This window comes from Pteropus alecto, unplaced genomic scaffold (genome assembly GCF_000325575.1).
Source record: "Pteropus alecto unplaced genomic scaffold, ASM32557v1 scaffold177, whole genome shotgun sequence".
Lineage (NCBI taxonomy): Eukaryota > Metazoa > Chordata > Mammalia > Chiroptera > Pteropodidae > Pteropus > Pteropus alecto.
This window is the reverse complement of record NW_006442207.1, coordinates 4,599,544-4,622,340: the sequence shown is the minus strand read 5'-3', so window position 1 is coordinate 4,622,340 and position 22,797 is coordinate 4,599,544. Positions and strand designations below refer to the sequence as shown.

The 22,797-nt window shown below is 41.2% G+C and overlaps 1 protein-coding gene and 1 pseudogene across 1 annotated transcript in view; one reads left to right on the top strand and one right to left on the bottom strand.

Moving 5' to 3' along the window:
- Nucleotides 1–22,797, bottom strand: part of NRAP (nebulin related anchoring protein) — a 67,172-nt gene that overhangs the window by 34,021 nt on the left and 10,354 nt on the right. Inside the window, 13 exon segments of the mRNA XM_025039112.1 lie at nucleotides 1,950–2,054; nucleotides 2,638–2,835; nucleotides 4,488–4,589; nucleotides 4,831–4,938; nucleotides 6,110–6,214; nucleotides 7,428–7,526; nucleotides 12,505–12,609; nucleotides 13,609–13,716; nucleotides 15,436–15,540; nucleotides 17,741–17,857; nucleotides 18,902–19,006; nucleotides 21,770–21,874; nucleotides 22,159–22,266. Coding sequence (XP_024894880.1) covers nucleotides 1,950–2,054; nucleotides 2,638–2,835; nucleotides 4,488–4,589; nucleotides 4,831–4,938; nucleotides 6,110–6,214; nucleotides 7,428–7,526; nucleotides 12,505–12,609; nucleotides 13,609–13,716; nucleotides 15,436–15,540; nucleotides 17,741–17,857; nucleotides 18,902–19,006; nucleotides 21,770–21,874; nucleotides 22,159–22,266 — 1,470 coding nt within the window.
- Nucleotides 15,109–15,227, top strand: LOC112470226 (annotated as a pseudogene).

Below are 22,797 nucleotides of genomic sequence, written 5' to 3'. Positions count from 1 at the left end.
GGAGCGGAGGCTTCAACACCATGCTGTCCGTGAGTTATGGGCAGGGTAAGTGCTCCTACGTTAGCCGTCGCCATTATTCAGGGTGCTGTCATGATTACCGAGAAAGTAGCTGCTCTAAGGAAGGACCACAGACAGAAGGCTTGTGGTCAGGTGGATGCACCCTCACAGTTTCTTAGTGTTGCAGATCACCGAAGTCTTGTCCTCATAATGTCCCCGTCACACAGCCACAGAGTAATGGGCAAAATTTCAAATGTGCTAATTCTGTCTCCCACCATGGGGACTTCTTGTCCTCCTCGGAGGTTAGTTCCTCTGGCTTTTCCAACTTTGGATTCGCCAAAGTTGACGGGGAAGGTGGCTGCTGAGCATGGCCCGTTGAAGCAGAAGCTTCACGGGGCGGAGAGGTCAGGGAGGAGAAAACCTTCAGTGTTGTCGGCAAAAGGTTTTAGATATGAACTGAACCCCAAATAGGGAGTGGAATATTGCAAACTCCAGATTTCCTCCCTTTAGGAAAAAAAAAAATTCTAGAGCAACTGTTTCAAAACAACTTGCAATTTCCTTTCTAGTTCCAGTGTATGGAACAGGAAAGCCTCGCCACATAATTGAAGGAAGTCGCATTACCCTTCCATGGCTGGGAACTCAAGGTGGTCCCAGGCTCTGCGCTGGTCAAAATACTTATCGAACAGCCAAGAACCCACCCTGTACCGGGCACACCAGGGATATTAAAAAGGCGAAGGAGATGATATCTTCCTGGCCCTTGAGGAGCTTAACAATTGGTAGGCATAGGAAGTGAGACAGAAACTGGTATTCCTCAGGCTGAATTCATTCCCCAGGCTGGTTGGGGCCTCTCACCACGCCTGTGTCCAAGACTAACAGGCTCTGGTTGCTCCACCTGGATTTTAGCTGCTCTCGGAGAAGCTGAGTAATAGGAACTCTAAAGGGTTATTCTCTTCTGTCCACCTCCCTTATTTATACATTCTCACTGGGGCACATCCGTATCAGGGGATGAGTGCCATAGGAAAACAAGAATAAATTACAAAGCAGGGCTTTGGGGGTGCAATATTGCTTAGGGGTCAAGAACTGGGGCATTGGATCAAATAGTAGATACAGATGCCAACTCTGTTACTTCCTGTAAGTGTGACTTTAAGTCTTACTTTCCTCATATGTAAAATGGGATATTAATAGGATGTCACTCACATAGGACAGTTGTGAGCAATAAATAAGCAACATGTTTGTAATACACTTAGCGTGGCCCATAAATGACAGTGATGAGTACATAATTACTATCAGTCCACAACTGGCAGCTATGACTGTCGCTATTATTACCATTTGCAAGAGAGATGCCGACTCAGCCTCCCTGGCCCCGAAACAAGAATCCCCTTTGAAGATCCCCAAACAGAGCTCCTGAAATGGTCACATTTCCAAACAAAATGCCCTTTAAAAGTCTTCTTCTGCCTGCTGCCAAAGGCAGCTTTACACGGCGCACAGAGAAGCCTAGGCTTAGAGCCACAGGGACTTTCAAGGGTAGCCTGTCCAGCCTTCTCATTTTTATATGAGAGAAAGTGAATCAGAGGGGCCGAGTAACTTGCTCAAAGTCTACAGTGTGTTTAAGGCATGAGCATAAAGAGAATGCTGACCTCTGAAGGTCAGACTCTGATTCAGAAGGATTAATAAATGCCTACACAACAGACACATGCTTCCCACGTGGTAACTGATTTTGTATTACAACCCTTCTAAACTACTCTCTGGATGCAACTGCTACTTAAAGTAAATTGGTAGGCTTCGGACAAATACCTGCCCAGGAAGCTTAAGAGTGTGGAAGGTTAGCTCAAGGTGTGCTACAGGTGCAAAACTAAGAAGTCCTGAGTAACACCCAAAATAAGCCTAGGGGTTGGGGAGGGGGGAATCAGAAAAGGTCACTACTAGAAGTCAGGGGCCTGGGCTCAGGTTACCTCGCTGACCAGCTGACCAGCCTTCTTGGCCTGTTCCAAATTGAGACTGCCCTCCGTCAGCCACCCCACGCCTTTCATCCACGCCAGGTCGGCCTTGTACTGCAGCTGCAAGAGAAAAACCCAGCTCTAATCAGACACATGGATGCAGACTGGGCATCCGTGTGTCTGATTAGAGAGCGAGGAAAATCCTTGCTCCTGCATTTGTCTTCCTGGAAGAAGTTCTTCCTACTCTTTCACAGTCAGGCAGAACTCTATTTGGGGGTTGGGGGGAGCCACCCCGTAACCAGAAGAGAATGTTCTATTTCAGGGCTGAAGCATCATAAACTAAATAAAAAGAGGGTTTTTCAGACTTTTTGATCAGGGGCCTTATCTGACAACCTGCTAAATTTCCAAAATTGACTTACTATTTTCAACACTTGATTCAACCTTTGCTCATACACATTCCCAACACATTTTGACTTTCACCATGGCTCTGAGCCCCAATCCTCCATCCTCTAGTCTCCGCTGTCTCAACCACATCTGTATTTCCACCTCCCCACCCATTCTCCCTGGGCCCGGCACATCTCCAGCAGTTCTTCCTCCGTGTTATGTAATAGACTCGTGCACAGGTTCAAAGTCACTCTGAAAGTATCACTGTGCCCAATTGCAAGAGATGCATGGGGGGGAAGTGGCAGTGAGTAGGGCTCACCTCACTCTGCAGCCCATAGGCTTTCCTGGCCCACTGAGTCTTCATATCTTCGGGCAGCACAGTGTATTCATGCAGTTTTTTCCTGTAATCCAGATCACTGGCCAGAGCTTGGGCCTTCTTGGCATGCTTGATGTTCACCATATCCATGGGGAGGTGAAAGTGGGTCTTACTCTCTTCAAAGCCTTTCTTGTATTCAACCTCAAAGGTACCGAAACAAGGCCATTACTTGAAGCAGGAGTGATATTAAAACACAGGAAAAGAAGCTCAGGCTTTTATAAGAAACTGGCACTCTGATCAATGGCCCTCATCTGTCAGAAAGGTGGGACCCAACTCCTGGCTCTGTAAGGTGGGGTGCTGGGGAGCTGAGGTTCTATACCACTTTGTCTCTGAGTGGAATGCCTCCTACCAATCCTAAATATTTTTACCTGGGTGCCCCAGGAGGCAAACACTCTACTCATGGTTTCCATAGAAGCTTTAAGAGGTATAATAACAAAGCTTGGGCTCCAGAGCCATGGTAGCCTGTGTTAAAAGCCAATCTGCCCTTTGCCAGCTGGATGACCTCTGAGAAGTTCCATTACCTCTCTAAAGGCTCATTTTCCCCAGAGGACTATTGCGATAAGCAAACAAAATAGTAGATGACACCTGCTTGGTGCAGGAACTGGCATATAGAAAGTGCTTGATGAATACTAGCAATAAGGTTGGCAATGACAATGGTAATAATGATGATGATGATGATGGTGATGATGGTGATGATGGTGGTGATAATGATGGTGGTGGGGAAAATGGTGGTGGTGGGGAAGATAATGTGCTACAATAAAAGGAGCATGATGCCAGTAAGTTAGAGTCGTAGGGTCTAATTCTCTACCCCTCCCCCTCTCCCACTGACTACTATATGACTTTGGGCAGGACACAGTCTTTTTGGCCCTAGATACTCCCACTGCAAATATGAAATACCATTTTGTTCTCTGTCTAAACCGAAGCCAAATTTTCAATGTCTCTCTATGCTTCGTGACTATGCAGTTCACAGGGCTTGTTCTGTAGGCATCTCCAAAATGGCAACTCAGATGCCAACTCTCTTATTTCATTCAAGCCACAGCTCCTTGATGGCTCATCAGGTAATTATCACTGACCACACTGTCGGAGCATTAAAAGCTGGTCTCACAGCTCCAAGCAGACATTTGTAAAGCAGAAACCTGACACTCATGTGTCCTTTGTAACTGTTCAGCATTGGCAGGGAAGACTTGATTAGAAACCAAGTCTGTCCCTTCTAGCAGAAAGCTCCTTCCCCAGGACTTTGGTAAGTGATATTTACCAAGATTAATCTCCAGCCATTACAGTTGTTTACAAGGATCATCTTTTTGATTGGTTGGAGCCTGGATGCTAAATATTTCAAATATCATGTGTGTTTGTGACCACAGGATTCATCCAGGACATCGCCACAATAAACAAGGTGCTTACTGTCTAACTCTCCCAGTAGAATTAAGCTCCATTAGGGAGGAAACTGTTATGTGGTGGTCATTCTTAGAACCCTAGAGTCTCACACAGGATCTCGCCCATGGTAGTTGCTTGGTAAACATCTGTAGAATGAATCAATGCGGTCGAACATCTTTATACTTCTATCGGGAGATACTGGTCACCACTATGGGGCACACTACTCATCTATTTTAAAAGAATAGTATGCCTCGGCACAATAACGATATGAGACAACCTTCTCACTTGAGCCAGGAAAGAAATCATAGTTGGAAGTCAATAAAAATATAACAGGTGAAGGAAGCCCAGGGAAAAAACTTTAAAGTAACACAACTCCAAGTAAAAGGGTGGCGGGGGGTGGGCGGTAGAAAAGAATTTACCTCGCTGCTCATCTTGGCAACCTGCAGGGAGTGCAGAAGCCTAGAGTCTGTAGTTCCCATGACTTTGCCTTTGGACTTTTCATATTCTTCTTTGTATTTAATCTTGAGAGAAAGCAAAAGAGTCAACTGTGAGCGAGAGAGAAACTTTGCCATCTCAGGGGCTCCAGTTTTAACAAGTCGAGGGGAACAATTCTGGAAAAAAAACAACTCCCAGTCTTTTGCACCCAGATTAAAGTATTACGATGTTTACAGTGTTAACAGTTATTATTTTTTTCTGCAGGGCCACTGACATTTTATGGAAACCATTTCTTATGCATTTCTGAGTTAATAAGAGAAAACATACATTGCTAGCAAGCTCTCCGGAGGCTTTGGCGGCCAGCAGAGGCATGGCATCCAGCTTCATTTCAAATCCTTTCCCCTTAGACTTTTCCCAGCCTTCTTTGTACTTAACCTGACAATCAAAAGCACAAGTGAGTAGGAATCACTATCCATATTCCTGCCAAAAGTTGAAGAAAAATTTTTTTTAAAAAAGAAAAAAAAGCCAAGTTAGTTTGTTTCTTCATCTGCCTATAGACTAGAACCTTAGTGTTATTATCAAATGACCATACCAATTATTAAGATTGATTGTTGCATCCATAGCTGTTGGGCCATGCAGGGCAGTGGTAATGAGACAGGACAAAGAGAAGGCCTCTGTGTTCTTCCGAGAGCCATTGCTTCCTGATCATGTGACCTTGGGCAAGTTACTTTATCTCTTCATGCCTTAGTTTACGATTTGCAATAAGAATATCATTAGCTGCCTCAAGGATGGTATGAGAATAAATTGGATATAGTGTATGGAAACAGATCTTAAGCTGATAAAGTACAATACAGATATAAGGCATTGATATTGATATTGCCATGGTAACAGCACCTACTCCTCACTGGCCTTTTCCTAAGTGTCTCCGACTCATCAACTTGGTATTAGGCCTATGAGGCTCAGAAACATTGAGACCTTGCGTAGGGTCATGGGCTGAAAATGGCGGTGCCAATATCTGACCCAGGTCTATCTGATACCAAAGCCATGCCACTATGTCCCTACGATCAATACTTCCTGGGGATTATGACAAATGAATAACTCCATATGTAAACTTCCCACCTCGATGCCCAACATGAAACAAGCATTCAACAAGCATTTTTTTTTCCTTTTTTTCCCCTCTCCTGCCCTCAAAATCCCATCCAGAATAAGAAACCTAACCACAACCCATTTGTGACTCCTGTAAGAGTCTGGTGATTAAGACTGATCTTCATAAAACTTAAATTTTCTCCACACTGCAAAGCTCCAAGAAGAAGTCACCAGGATGAAAATGATGATGATGTTGATGATGATGATGATGCATGTGTGTGTGTTCATGCACATACTGTATATATGCTCACACAATGAGAATGAAATTGCCATGATCATCAACTTATTGCCAGTGAACTCCCATGTGCCACAAGATAGCAAAATTCCAAATCATAACAGGGTAGGTGCCTCGGCTAAAGCTCTCTCATGAGCAGAACAGTCCTGCCTCATTGGGGCTGGTATCTTCATCTTTGCCTCTGTGCAGAACCCCCACCACGCTCTCCCCATGCTGCCCGCTTACCTCGCTGAAGAGTTCGGTGTTGGTTTTGGCCTTTAACATCTGAGGTACATCCTGGGGCAATGTGTAATTCAGCTTATTTTTCTCATAGTCAGCACGGTAATTCACCTGTTGGGTTTAAAATAAGCCCGCAGGGTAAATGCAAGGTTTTTACGGGCAGAAGGAGAATTTTGGAGAGAACACTCTCTTTTTTACTTTTCCCTTAGACCTATAATGGAGGAGGAGTTTCTGGAAAAGGCATTTTACAAGGAAGCCTGTAATTTTACAAATGTTTTAAATTAGCAGATCGAAGATGCCAAATGAAAAGTAAAACAACTCAAAGGTACTTGAAGTTGTGAATTCACAAAGGATGTCCCTGTGGCCACCTCAGCATGCTCTTTTGAAGCACACGAGGGGATGAAAGTTGGTTTTTTTAGTTGCTGCAATGCTGAACATCTTGATATGTGAAGGGTGGACACTCAAAGAGTAATTTTCGAATGCCTGCCCACATTGAAAAAAAGCCATCTTAAATCACGAGAGAAGATTCAACCAGACGTGACGTGATTCCCAATGGAATACAACATCATCAGAGAAGCAGTCTCCCCCCAGAATTAAACCTGAACCTGATCAAGCCTATAGACCCAACTACTATTTTACAGGACATTGGAGGCAGAAGGAACATGTGACGTCCATGCTGGGATGCAGTCAGGAAAGCTCAGATTGTGGGAAATGTTACAGGATAAACAATCCAGTTGCTTCAACAAACAACTTGAAAGAAAAGAGATAAAGAAGGGAACTTAAAGATAAAGAGTCTCAAAGACATCAACCAATCACAAAGTGTGAACCTTATTTGGATTCTGATTCAAACAAACTGTAAAAAAATAGTTATAACCTTATGAGACAATTGGAATGTTGAATGCTAATCGAACTTTGGTGATATATTAAAATTATATAAATATGTTTAAACTTTTTTATCTTTTTAGAGATTCATAATTTAAAGAGGTTAAATTATATAATACCTGGGACTTTCTTCAAAATAATATGGGAGGGGAATGGAGTGGATGGGCATATAAATGAGGTGAGACTGGCCATGAATTGATAATTGGTGAGGCTGAGTGATGGATTCGTGAGGATTCGTTACACCATTCTTTCTACTTTGGAATGTATCTGACATTTTATAGAATAAAAAGTTTAAATCTAGAAGGGTCATTTCATGTTGTAATAAGACATATGTCACCATTAATGAAAGTCAAATCCTTGGAGAGCCAGGGAGCCAGATATTCAGAGGCCAATAATCAACGGCAAGTCCCCCATGTTCAGCTGGACAGGTCAGGTCACTTACATGACTCAGTTGCTGGGCATTGATTTTGGCTTGAACAATCTGAGGGGTGTTGGTCACAGAGCTGTACTTCAACTTGTCGATGCTTTGCCTGTAATTGACCTGGGTAAAAAGAGACACAAAAAGATGTCACTTGCACTTGTCTCTAAGATTTGCTTAGCTCTCTCCCCCTAATCCCAAGAGAGCTGCAATTCTCAAATTACTAGCAAAGTAATCAAAGATTCCAATTGGAGACCAACAGACACTGCAAGACCACAGATAGAAAACAGTGCACTGAAGAGAGAGTGACTTGGAAGAGCAGCTCATGAAAGAGGCCAGCTTGATGGCTTGTCCACCTTATTAATCAGAGAAATAAATGTTAAAATCACAACGAGACACCCCTCCATGTTCGCCTCAAGAGTGAAAACTTAAACAGAGGACAATACCAAGTGTCGACAAGGATGCAGAGCTGTGGGGACTCTGAGAACGCTGCAGACAGACGTGTGGATCAGCACAACCACTTTGGGAGGCTGTGGCATTCTGGCACACACACATACTCTAAGTCCCAATAATTCTGTTCCTAGGCACGTTCCCACGGAAAATGCACACACAAGGTCACTTTATAATAAGCCAAGCTGTGTATCAATACTTAGTGTACTTTTCTATGTATGTCTTATACTTCAAAAGACAAGTGTTTTGTTTTGTTTTGTTTTTAAAAGAAAAAGAAAAATGAAGGAGAGACAAAAAGTCCAATTAAAGCTATACACAAGTCTAAGTGGGAGGTGGTGGAGCATCAGAGGCTCTGGGTGAGGACACCCTTGCCACGTCTTCACCCTGAACACCCAGCCCCAGCAGGGCCCTCACTTCCACCTTGCCAGAGTCTCCCAGGAAACCGCCCTAAGCTTGGTATTATCATAAAAGATGTGGGCTCAGAAGAGAAGGAGGGGGAATCTGCAGAGCGGCCTATTGCATTGACTCCCTAATGTCCCACTACTTTAAGATATGGAGGGCTAGTGAATGTTCTCTTTTGAAAGAACAATTTTTCCTTCAGAGAGTTAAGAATCATTAGTCATTTGCGCATGAGGATACAGTCATCCAATGATCTTATTTTCCTCCGTACGTACCTCAGATCCACTGCAGAGAGAATGGGAATCTGAGCAGAGAGGTAAAGGGACATGTTTGAGGCTCAAAGGTAGGTAATAAGGGGTGAGGGCTGAGGGGAGCTAACTGGGAGCTCAGAAACCTGTACAGGTGGAAGGGGAGCCAGTATACAGACAGGTCAAAGAAAATAGGGGGTGGTCGTGAATGGTAAACGGCCTGTTCCACGATTTAACCAAGGTTGGCCCTATATCCTAGTAAAGGAGGAAAATATTAACTCATTCCTAATCCCGAACTTCCTCTTTTATGCCTGCCTGATCCCCTTTCATTCATCCATTTATTCATTCATTCATATCTTCAGCAAACAGTCACAGTGTCTACTCTGCAGAGTAAACAAACTCAGACACAGCCCTGCCTGTGGAGATATCTCAGCTGAATGCTTGCTCCATGGACCCCAAACTGACCCAGACCCTCTGGACACGTGAGCTTCTCTACCTACAGGCTCCAGGTTAGGCCCTGGCTTTGTTCACAGCAATCAGATGACCACTGAAAACCCCACTCATAGTCTTCATGCCTCTGTTTTATTGCCCGAAGTCCAGTACCACACATAGTATCACAGCATCTATAGACCTAGGTTCTGCCTAAGATCCCCACACCCTTTGGCTGCATCCCTGCGATCTGATGCCACCTTTATCCTGACCTCTGGTCATGCTCCTCTGGCATTGGCTCTGCCCTTCACAGGGGTTCACACTTGTGCCCAACACTGCACTTTCCTACCACTTCTTGTCTGCCTAAACTAGAGTCTGATGTCTCTGCCATTCTATCTGCCTGCTGTTACCGCCCACTGCCACCTCCCTGGGTGGTAACACAAAGGTCATGAAGTCTGTGAGAGCCAAACGGACCACTAGCGGGGCACAAGTGAAACTCTAGTGCAGGCTCAGTGTCTGGCTTCACTGTTGGGGAAGTAGTAAGGAGTGGTGGGGACTGTGGCAAAGGGCAGCAACTGCTCCTCAGCTCTAGGAGACAGTAACTGTGTATCCATGTGGGGCACAGTGGCCAGATTTTCCTCTTATTCCAAAGAAACCCAAAATCCATGATTATACAAAATCTTGCAATTTTTAAATGCTGGAAAATAGCACAATGTTTTTAAAACCAGAGACCCAAATGAAATAGACCTACGGGCCAGCTTGAAATCATCTCTTCCTCGTAGGCACTCCATTCTTGCCTGTCTCAACATTGGCTGATATTAATCATGGCTAAAAAATAGCAGTTACTGTGAGCCTGGTATGATCTCAAGTGCTTTACACATATTGATGTATTTAATCTTCCCAACTACCCTGCAGAGAGACACTGTTATTGCCTTTACCTTACCATGTTGACAACTGGGGCACAGAGACCTGAAGCGACTTGCTCGAGGTCACTCAGAGACTGTCAGAGCTAGCGTTCAAATCCCAGCACCCCGCCTCCCAAAGTGGCTCTCATTCTATATTTTATAAGCCTAGTTTGCCAAAGCTGGTGTGCTTGAAACTATCACTTGCTATTTTATAGAGGGAAAAGGAGATTTCCACAGCCTTAAACAAGGAAAGGTACTCCAGGTGCAAACAAATGACTTGTGTATTAACTTCTAGAACAGGATCAAGGAAAAACAGTGTCTCTGACACTGGGCCACGGGGTATTTTCTTGAGTTTAGTGATAAAGGACAGTATCACTTTGGGTTTTTTAGTTAATGATTCAAGGAGAAAGGTTTTGTACACTCTGAGTTTTGGACAACGGGGTTATGAAGGGAAAACTAGGAAATATAAAGTCATTTCAATGTCAACTATTAATGAGATTAGAGAACAGTGGCTTCCTAATGCATTAATTTAGAGGGGAAAATTATCATCTCATAATAAAGAGACCATTAGAATTCAGAATTACGTATGATAAAATGTCTCAAAAACTGGATTTTTTTTAAATGGCATATTCCTCCCCGATAATTCTGCATTAAGTGTGTGGCAGAGCACAATTACTTTCCTCTGCAGGACATAATTAACCATCACCATGATTAATCGCACTTTTGCAACATCACAGATATGGCCATTGCTTCAATCTACTTTCTGAAGGGTCTCTTTGCTGAGGATAGAGTCTCATTTTAATGCTATTAGTGTTTATAAAATCCATTTGAAGAGAACGCTCCCTAATCAAGGACCTTTGTTTGTTTAAATTCATAGCTCTTTGACCACCTTTAAGATTCTCAGACAGAAAGAGAAACCACAAATGTCCTTGTAATGGATTCCCCAAACTTTCTGAACACCAAAGCCCCTGCGTTAGGGGTGGGAAACTCAAAATCACATAGGAGCCGGGAAAGCAGAAGAGAGAATCATGACAGAAAGCAGCTGCCACTCAGTCCCAGCCAATTGTTTCCGGAGGAGAACTAGGGCCACAGTTCCCGGAGTTTTCCCATTTTTTTTTTTTTTGGTTCGAGAAAAAGTGAAAGTTTAATTTTTTATGTGAACTCTCGCAATTTCTATAAATTGGTCCAACTTTTTTTTTAAACACTGTGTGACCAAACAAAATACCTCTGCAGTCTGGATCTGGCTCAGGGGCAGCCAGTGTAGAACCTAGCCTGATATTTCTAATCTAGTCTAGCTGAATTCATTTCTCAGACTTCCCAAGATGAGCTGGTGATATTTCAGGTGCATGGTTTGAGCCACAGTGTTCTAGAGGCAAATCTATTAGCAAGTCATGTTATAAAGGGAGTACACAGTTGTAGAAATCTACCTTGCTGGGTGCAATTAGCATGATTTCTAGAACTCTACTGCAAGAGCACATGCACAAATTTTAATGAAATGCTCTTGATCCTCAAGTTTCCCAGGTTATATATGCAACAACAACAAAAAAAGACAATAGCTTTGGTAGTCAAGTTTAACCTTGTATTTCATTAAGTCAGAACGATTAAGTCAACCCAACAAAACCTCCCAAGAAGAAGAGAAGCAAAGTCTAGGCCTTTAATATTCCTCTATTCCCATCCCTTGCTATATTACATGTTTGAAAAGTCTCTTTTACCCTTTAAACTATCATTTGCCAATGACTGTCCTTCATTGTACTATAAACTGTATTAGACAGTTAGATGCTGGAGATACCCAACTATATCCAACACAGCACCTACTCTGAGCAAAGGAGAGATGGGAAGACCTACCTACCAATAGCAAAACTCAACTCAGCTACTGAAGTTGTGCTGATCTCAAAGGAATGTGCAGGAAAGTAGCGCTGGGAATTTATTAAATATATGTTGAATTATTTGTTGAATTACTGATTGATTTAAGCTAACCTTCACTGACAACCATGATGCCAATTCAGTTCTAAACCACCTTAAGTACTTATTAAGATAGGACATGACTTTTATCTTTTTCTTTGTATTATTTCTGTATTTTCTAAATTTTCTGGAATTAACATGCAGTAAAATTCTTGTAATTAGAAAACAATAAATTTCATCAGTTAAGTATATTTCATTTGGGACAAGCCAAAATAGAAATGAATAAAATCACTGATGTAATAATTAAGGGTTACATGCTATTCCATACATATTTCCCAAGTGCTCCTGAGAAAAAATATTGAGTCATCATTACCACTTCCTCTCAACTTGTAGTCATTTTATTTTATTTTCTTTGGTCCTTAAACATACTACACTCCAAAACTTAAAAAAAAAAAAAATAAGCTCATCATTGCTAAGGAACGATTACTTAACTACGCCCAACAGCGGACATAGTCCACTAGATTCTAAGAGGAGAAACTGAACCTTGGGTCATTTTCAAGATGAAACCAGAGTTGTCCTCACCTTGCAATGATAAGTCTAAGAGTTTCCAAACATACATAAATGGACTTCCTAGTGGAAAATAGTGCCCCTTTCTCAGTCCCTTTCATCTGCTATGAACTGTTGTATCTTGTTTCTTTCCATCTTTCTGCCTAAGAATCACACCACAGGAGAGAAAGGACGAGGAAAATCTATTGGAAGAGAACTTACATCTTTCAGAGGAACCAGTTTCACCGTCGTTTGATAGGAAGGAGTAAGAGTAGCTGGGTAGTTGTAATCAACGATATCGTGTTTATAATCGGCTTTGTAGGCAATCTGAAACACATGCACACAAAACGAGAAAAAAGGAATTAGCCTCCACTTTCTTTTGACCTTGTTTGAATATCGCAGGAAATGCTTAAAAAATAACCAGAAACAAAATTAATTCAGTTTCCTCACCTCCAAGGAAATTTAAATTATGTTCACACTTTTGCTTTCAATTAATTTGAATTCTTCTTAATCCAAAATTAGTTAAGTTTCACCTGCAGCACATTTACTTTATCTTTCTTAATACATAGTTTTTTTTAAAGAAACATTTGCACATGAGTATAAAATGGAAGAGCTTCTTGGCTAATGAAAAGTCAAAGTCTTCAGAATGTTTTAAAATTTTTTTCTAAAGTTTAAATTTGACATTCTCAAGAAAGGAAATTTGACATTTATATGTTTTAATAATGAAATAAGGTTTTTAAAGGTGTCCTTTACCTCTAAGATTTACAACATGGCATTTGAAAATCTATAAATTGAATTGATAAAGCCAAAGATGAATTAATAGATTACAGGCTATTTGGAAAACAGAGACATGATCTATTTTGTTATCCCACTACCTTAACCAGTGCCTTGACCCCAGGTCTTTGATGAACACTATGATCAAATAAGTGAATGAACCGATCAATCCATAAACTAACCAACAAATTCTAAATAAACCACAAATGTTGAGAGATTTCAGATAAGAATTATGCTCATCAATTTATCTTTATCTCTCAGAAATTGAAACTTTTTAGCACACTGGATCAACTGTAACAGATCTGATTGCTCTTCAAACTAGAAAAAAGATGAGATAAATAAATTGAAGCTTTGGAAAAATTCCAAGGACTTTTACCTAGCCTTGGTTGTATTGGTTAACATTCAGAAACTCTTATGGATTAGTCTTTACACAGTAGAAAACTGATTTTTAAAAAGGAAGATTGAAAAAGAATCGGCCGAATTTCTTATGCCCCACCTCTCTCTACTCCAACAGATCCCTAGGACCTCTTGGCCTTTCACAAAAAGACTCACATTGCTTGCCAGACTTCCAACTTTCACAGCGTGGAGAGTCCGTCTGTCCATGCCAACTCCTTCATAGTGCCCTCTCATGTGGTTCTGGTAGTCTTCTTTATATTTATTCTACATGGGAACACAAAACTTTCAACAAAAGCATCCTCTTCCCAACTTGTTGAAGACTAACTACTCATCTTAATGCACTAAATAGCACTGAATAAAAAATAAGACAGACTTTAAAAAAAAAAAAAAACCTTAAATTTCAAACAAGCATAAGTGAGACAAGCACACAAGAACATAGGAAAAAATGAATCTGATGAGCGTAGACAGCAAAAAACAGACCTGATTTAAAAACAAAACAAAACAAAACAAGAAAACATTTTCGATTCTAAACACACCAGATTTTTTCAAGGTGAAAACCTACCACAAGAGCATGGAGCTCTCCAATGGATAAGCATTGATTGTGCTGGCATTGCGTGCAAAGCTCCATGCTAGGGGCTGTTACAAATCACTGCATGCTATTATCTGCATTTCTAAATTGATGAAGAATAAAACCTGAGTTTTGCCAAATTCTTCGAATTTTACATCACAGATTGGTCACTACTGCAACCATGTGAAATAATAATGTTATGTCCCAAATGCAGCAACCAAATAAAGGGAAAACCAAAATGAGATGGCAAGAAGTCATAAATAGGAAAAACTGGGTAGCTTTCAATGAAGCTACATTAAAATCACCTACCCTGGGAGGCCACTGAGGTTCCAAGCACTGAGAGTACTTAAACAGAATACCATTACTATTTATCAGACATGATTCTAAATATCTCAGTTGGTCATCACAAGCACTCTATAAGGAGTAGGGAATTGTTATCATCCCCATTTTACGGATAGGAAAAGGAGCTCAGAGAGCTTTAACGACTTGCCCAAAGTTGACAGTCAGCCCACCTGGCTAACTGTGGAACCAGGTCTGTGAGCTCCAAAGCTGGTGCTCTTAACCTCCACAGTTATGCAAAATAAATTTCTCGCTGAGCCTTACAAAGTCCCATGTGATTTTAAATTCTACTATGATGTGCAGCCAAGCAGAAGTAAAACCACATATTCTAGTACAAGTCCTTGATGTTCTCAAGGATACACATTCCCAGACCTTCCCCGAGAATTTCCACATTTGCAAATGCCACTCCAGCATACATCTGCTTATCTGTAAAATGGGGAAATAACAGCTGACTCTCCGGGTGCCTGTGTGGGTTAAATGAGAGCGTGGACTAAGCAGCATTGGGAGGAGATGCTACATGCTCAGCCAGGCCCGCTCACCAGCATTTGCCTCTAGGAGCCGAATACTGCTGGATACTGCGATTCACAAAGGATGCAAGAGGACAGGTGCAAGAGGACAGGTGCCACCCTGAGGATGCAGGGTCAGGTGTGTGGTGGGGGACGTGACAGAACTGAACACTACATAGACCAGTCCTGGCAGATAGTCTTAATCAAAACTCTTAGGTATTTGTGTCTAAAAGCCCATGTTTTGTCTATGGTCATGTTACCCTGAACAAGCCTGATCCTGTCTGATCTTGGAAGCTAAGCAGGGTCAGACCTGGTTAGTACTTAGATGGGAGACCACCTAGGAAGACCAGGTGCTGTAGGCATAAAAAATTTAAAAATAAGAGATTGTAAGCTGACAAGATCCTTGCAATCTGTGAGGTCAACCAAGGGCTGCCTTGCCTAAAAAAAATAAAAAATAAAAGGCCATGCTTCTCCAAGACACACAGATACATTCACAAAGACTATCTCTCAGGAGACCTAGACATGAATGTCAGAAAAGCCCAAACAAATGCTTAGGCATTAAAAACTCACATCACTGGTGAATTTTGAGATCTTGCTGACGTTCCTGAATTGAGGTGTTTCACAGTAGTTGATACTGTGACCTTTACTACTTTCCAGATCTTTCTTATACTCCACCTTAGAAACCAAAACACCACAGTAGAACTAAATGTGAAGTCACTCTTGAAAATGTCGACAGGACTTTACTAGGATATTTTTAGAACACTTACAAGCTGAGATTTAAAAATACCAGGCATAGGATACTGTAAGTTGATAGTACATGTTTTCTTTCCAAATAATAAATAAGCGATAATTGGTTTGGTTAAAACTATATAGTCCCTTTCAAGAGTAAATACTATAAGTGTAAGATACCATTCAAAAATAGCAAAACTGGTTTTAGAAATCAAGACAGTGGTTACTCTTGGGGACAAGTGCCCGGGGGGATGGTGGGGAGGGTCTCTGGACTTCTGGTCATGTTCTGTTTCTTCATCTGGGTGCTGGTTACACAGATGTGTCCACTTACAGAAATCCTTTCTGTTATACTTATGATGTATGTGCTTCTCTGTATGTATACTTCAATGAAGTTTAACCAAAAAAGTTACTTTACGAAGGAGTATAAATGAGATTGCTCATAGATCCAGAGAGTGTCTTCTAATTTTAAATGGGTTAGATAGTTGAGCTTCCCTGGGTATCTGGATATAAAATGTGAGACTATAGTTATTAAATAGAGGCCAGGTCTTTCCATGGAATTGGAGAAGGTGCGGAAGGCTGATTACCAACCATTACCAGAGGCATGACTGATCTGTCTCACTGGATAAACAGAAAGGCAAAAAGAAGCTGAAGGTTCACTTAGAAACTCTTAGCAAAGGAAATACAATTTGCTATCCTAACTTATAAAACGTATGGTAGGAATATGCCTTCCAAAGTACGCAAGATGCGTTATAATGCTCACAATATGATATAAAACAAAACAGCACACAAAACTGTACATATAGTTGAATTCTAATCCTATATGTTTTTATATTCACTTATTTGTTTATAGTATATTCACATTAAAAAATAAAAAATAAAGGCCAAATCAGTAGCAGCATTAGCCTGGTGGTGGAACTGCACTATCAGTGGTCTGGTTCCAGCTTTGTCCCTAAAAGTCACTCTGAACCAGATTAAGACACTTTAGTTTTCCAGGCCTATGACAAAGTGGAGGCCAAAGACTGCAAAGGACCATCTAGATCTAACATGCTGTGAGTCAAGAGAAAGGTTCGGCAAACTTTTTCTATAAATGACCAGACGATAAATATTTTAGGCGTTGCAGGCCATGTAGCCTTTACATCAACTACTGGACTCTGTGCTTGTAGCTTGAAAGTAGCTGTAAACAATGTGTAAACAAACAAGCTGTGGCTGTATGCCAATAAAACTGTATTTACAAAAACAGGCTGTGGGCCAGACTTGGCACTCAGTAGTTTGACCTCTGGCCTATAGCATTAGAATCATCTGGAACATTTATTTAAAATGCAGATTCCAAGGCCTTGGCACCCATTTACTACTAAAAAGTATGTGAGGCTCCTGATAATGCCACTCCTAGTAATTCCGAGGAGCCCAAAGCTGGAGGACAAGGGCTAAACAACAGTTTTGGGTAAAGAACTGAACTTTAGAGGTTAGAGAAGGAAAATATTTTAGGATAGTTGCATATCTGTTTCTGAGTTGCAAACAACTTGTTTTGTGAATACTTTTAATAGCCGTAATCATTCTTCCTCTTGTGAGAGGTCACCAACTCAAAGGCCTTCAGGGTTCAGCTAGGTAATGCGAATGAGAGCCTAGGGCATGAAAATGATATGGGGGACCAGAGGGGATAGGTCCTTGTGAAAGAGTCCAAATGATTCTAAAAATCTTAATCGCTGAGTAGGCCAAACAAAACACACCCTCTGGCACAGCCAGTTCTGCCACTAAAGTAAGAGGGATTCACACGGTTTTCAAATAACTCTTTCTGTTCTTTGATTTCCGCCTTATAGGAATGACGTATTGTTATGAACTTTGGCTCATGCAGTATCCTGGCAACTAGAACTCTATCGCCTGGAACTTTTGAGCATCTCAGCCCTGTGAGACTTCAGGAAGAAACTTTTGAACCATTAGAAAAATTTAATTTGTTTAAATTTAATTTGTTTGATTCTGGGCTCTCCTGTGAATTGCTTTTTAATGCATATTTATTCTTTGGGAACTGCCAACCCATGTGTAGTTTATGTGGCATTACATAGAATTTTTTTCTGGGGCTGCCCTGTTCACTGCCTATAGGAGATAAAGGAGGTGACAGCACACAGGTGTGACTGTCCCCTATACGCACCTCACTCACAAGCTTGTTCACACTCTGAGCCCGCTTCAAAACCAAGTTGTCTTGGGCTGGGAGTGAGTGATAATGTGCAGCGCCTTTCATGTTATTGAAGTCCTGTCTGTATTTTATCTAAAAGAAAACACACAAAGAAGGTCCAGAGTTTTCGTCTTCATGCTCCACGAGAGAAATTACTCCAAAATTTCCTCTCACTTAATGACGACATTCAATTCACAGCATTTTATGAAGGAAAAAAAAATCATATGGACATTTCTCCACGAAATACATAAACCACTCGGTCCCTTTTGTATTAAAATTTTACTGGCCCTTTGCACACTTTTCACACTTTATACTTTAATTCCGCATGAAAGAAGGTCTTAAAACAATCATACCAAATGGTGTAATCCCAGAGCGAGTCTGCCCTTGGTTTAACATCATTTCTCACCTAGCCTGCCGAGGAGCGGGCAAAGAGAGCAGTGTGTGTTTTATTTCCCCTCTCACGAAAGTGCACTATTCTGGTTAAATGGATATAACTGAATAACAACAGAATAAAGGAAAAGGGCAATGGGGGTGTGAAACAAATGCTTGGCTTCTGATTATAGACCAAGTTCAAGTTGCTGTGCCAGCATATACGCTGCCAAAGCGAACACTCAAGTTGGCATGTTAGTTCTACTGTGTGTGTGTGTGTGTGTGTGTGTGTGTGTTTGATTTTACCAAGTTTAATTATAGCCACTCTTTCAAGGACTGCCAGCTGGCCAACATTCTGCAAATAAAAACCATTTTATCAACTGGGTTACACCTAGTTTGATAATCATATGACTTGTTTTTAATCAGTTATCCCCCTAAAGTGCTGGATTTCTAGATGGGTTCTTTTGTGAAGACTCTCCTAACCCCAGTTTATCTGTCTGGACCAGCATTTGTACTTGCTTCAGCTGATCTAAAGTGAGTTATACCATTTGTCCATGTCAATCTCCTTTAAAAAAGATAAATGTGACCAAACAGTCTGAACAAAAGAAGTAGGTATCAGAAATTTGGATAGAAACTGAAGGCTAACATTCTGCTTTGACTCAGTTCTAATAAATTTATCTGTGTGTAGGCTTCAATAAGCACAGCCTTCAAAGTCTCATTTCTCCTCTGCTGCTGTGGCTCTGTAGGCCATCCTGATGCAGTACTTACATCACTAGCGAGTTCATTGGCTTTCTTGGCATTCTGATAAGCCGGGGTGATCATGGCGGGGAAGCTGCCCTTCCCTCTGTGCCCATCACTCTCCTCCAAGTAACCCTGCTGGATGAATCAAAAATCTCAATCAGTAATGCTCCCCTCCCTACATGGGTGAGGGATTACCAATGGTCTCTCCTACAGCCTGTTCCTACAGAGGTCCATCCACACTGGACAGTCCAGTGATCACGCTGGGAGTGGTACCTCGTGGTGGTTAAGATGGTAGGCTCTGAGTCAGGCCTACTTACTGGTACCCAACACACAGTCAGCACTAAATAAATGATAACTGTTATCATTATCACCATCATTTCTACTCGACACATCAAGAGACTCTACCAGTCTCCCAGGCCCATGTATTATGGAGTGTTCACTTCTTAGCTGACACCAGGGAAGCTCAGCAGTCTTCCAGCAGTCTCGAACGCTGCCTTTCTCAGGCCAATTGACAGATTTATACAGAGAAACTAATTGATATCCCAAATACTGTAAATGTATGTCATCTACTAAGAAGGAGAGCATTATGTAACTATTTGAATTTTTGTAATCGGAAGGGGGAGATTTTCAAATTGGCATGAGATGCTCTGAAATGAGACTAAATGTATATTTCAGACTAAAAATTATAATCTGACTCTTAATTTCTTCCTTCTTCCTCCCCACACCAGCCGCCCATGTTCACAAAAACCTTCTCTCTCATGGACCTATCATCGCATCACTACTATAAACCTTCCCTGGCAGTCAGATGTACTTCAAGACCCCAGCAGACGCTACCTTCGGTCTGGGGAACTCCTCCCTTCTTCCCAGTCCTGTCCTGGGCAGAATCAGCAGCTTCCTCATCCGTGTTCCCACAAATATGGAAGAACCCTCAGCCTGCCCCCTCAGGCTTAAGACTCCATTGCCCACAGGCTTCATCTAGGGCCAGGGTCTGCCCTGCTCCAGCATCAGGTTTGAGGTCTAACACATACATTTTCTTAAACAAAACAGTTGGGTCAGGTTAAAATGTCCGGATTCCCTTTTTATCCGATAATGACAACTGTTTAGTCTGAGTTCTCCTTTATGTTTGGCTGCCAGAATATTTTGGGCCAAAAGTAATAAGTAAAAAATATTAAGTTAAAAAAAATAATAATAAAGGCACTCAGATTATTTGGTAATCCCCTTTTCTCTATGGTTTAGGAATGGTCTGTATCGTATTTTAACTTCCTTGCTTATATGTATTTATATTTTGTAAATTGGTTTGTAAGCCACCTAATCCTATTGGGGAATTGACTACTTACAAATAATAAATTGATTACATGGCATAGTCCATTAGCCTAAAAAAAAAAGTTACTCATAAAAAAGAAGAATGGATTGTTTGGCATTTTAGGCACTATGGATATTTATAGTTTATCTGACTGCCACTTCTCTCTCAGTCCCTTCTACTCATGCCCTGGCAAGTTCCACTAAATCACAGTGAAATGCCACACAAGACTGATCCTCTCGACAGCTGCTAGCTGTGCTATCAAACAACACCCACTTTGACTCTTGAATTTGTTATTATCACAACTGAAAACCTCAACCAAAATGTCCAAATAATTAAGAATTAACCATGCTCCTATGAAGTTACATTTCATCAATGTGTATAGACATGTCTAGATACACATATGAAATTATATGTCCATGTTTTAACTCTTGGCAGATAGCACTGTCCACATTTAGAACAATATAGGTTTTTTTATGACAATATAGTTTTTGCCAAATACAGAAACCAAATATTTTTTAATAAAACTGATTTTTATAAGTTGTCCTGAGCCTTCTAAACAACATATTTAAAACATGAAACCAATGAAAATATTTTTTCACTTAGTTTAAAGCATTAAGAGACTAACTAACATCATGGAATTTAATAAAATGGCCTTTTTAGTTCAAAATCAAATATTTTGGCTCAGACAGACATTTGTAAAGGGATCATGAACTATCTTTACATACATCCTAAGTCTCGTGTGATGTATCCTCATACGGGCAACTATTTTTCTGAAGAGAAATAAGTTATTTGTTTTCCTTTATAAATTATGTAAGTTGAATAAGTCATTTATGTTGTAGAATCTATCTCCTGAAAAACAACTGTCCAATTAAGAAAAACATATCAACTAAGCCCATTGAATGGATTTTCCTAGTACACACGCTTGCTCTTCCTATATTCTTTACTTAGGACAGTGAAAAAAAGAATGTTCCTTTTCTCCCCTACAACATCCGTCTAGTACTAAAAAATAGACAGGGATGTGCAAATAAAAATTAGCTTGTCATCTCAACTGTCTCACACCCTGACAAGATGTACTTTATTTAAGAAGTGAAATTTGAAAAAGCTCTGCATTCTCTGGCATATTACTTTCCCTAGCAAACTAGATAAGCAATTCTGCTTTCTCAGAAAATGAGTTCTGCTACTCCATGAATTGCTCAATATTTCTCAAGACATGTACTTTGATCTCCTTTGAGCTCACGCAGTTGGTGGGCTAAACGCATCCAGTTTCAGTCCATGGGACCGTTCCTCAATGAATAGATGAGAATGCTTTATTCTTAGCAAACCCACCATCTTGATATAGGTACTTTACTTAAAAAAAAGAAGAAAAAACATTCTTGGAATCTGTTTTCCTAAGTGGGTGAAGTTGAGCCCTGTGTAATTGTTTGCCCACTACTTTCTTGCTTAGAAAAGCCAACTTTCATAAATAGAGCAGAGATAAGCCACAGCCCAACCTCTGATTAAACGGTCATGGGTTATGTCACAGGCTAGAGGGTTGCAAGACAGAACTGACCACTAAAGAGAGCAGTGTCCCAGGAAGTCATTTTATCACACACCTGGCCGTATTGATCCACATATTCCTTCATCATTGTGCCCTCAGCTCCAGTGGCTGGACCGGCCATTCCCTTCATTTCTCTTTGATATTGTTGATGGTACCTCACCTGTTTGAAGAGAAAGGACAAACTCAGGGAATTTAGCCTCCTATGCACATAGGCCAGAAGAGTACAAATGAATGTCTTGTGGAATATTCTTTTCCTGCTTGGGTCCAGGGAATGTGTCTTATACATAAAAGTGCCAGATCACGGTAAAATTGATAGAAAACTAAGAAAAAAAGCTACTTTCTAGATCCACAGTGCATGCAAAAGTAGACAAGAAGTTGGACTTGCCAGGCCCAAATAACTTCCTGCCTCCTCCCCTACATGACAACATTGCCGGGAACACTTACATCACTTGCCAGCTCATTGGCTCTTTTAGCTATCTGATAAGCAGGTGTGATCATAGCAGGAAAACTGCCTTTCCCTCTCTGCTGTTCATAGTCCTCTGTGTACCTAACCTGGAAAATGAAAACAAATTTTGGAAATCATGTCACCATCTCACCATTTACCAAGCAATCTGAGTGAGAAGCCTTGCTAAGGGCTCCTATAACACCCTGCACACCGCTGTCACAGCTCTTATGGCAATGTAATTGGCTTATAGCTTGATGAACTTGTGCATTTTATTTACTTTTTATTCTCAGTACTCAGCACAGTGCCTGACACATGGAGAAATTCAATGTAGAATTCAACACTTATGGGTGAGGCACCTGGTGTGGGCCAGGTGTCACGGCTGGGCAGAAGAATAAGGCTGCTCGCTGCCCTTGAGAAGCTCTTGGTCCATTTGGGAGACAAGAGGCTTCTGACCCAAGGCAAGTAGAAGCCACCTGTTAACTTGAACCTGAATTGGAGCTTAAGCTTCCCCCGGCTCAGAACAACATTCAGTTCTCGGCCTTATTGTGCTATGGAGTAACTGGGCTATGAAAAGGCAAGTGGTACAAATTCTTTAGAAGTTATGTTCTATAATTTGCAGCGACAAGGCGAGAATTAAC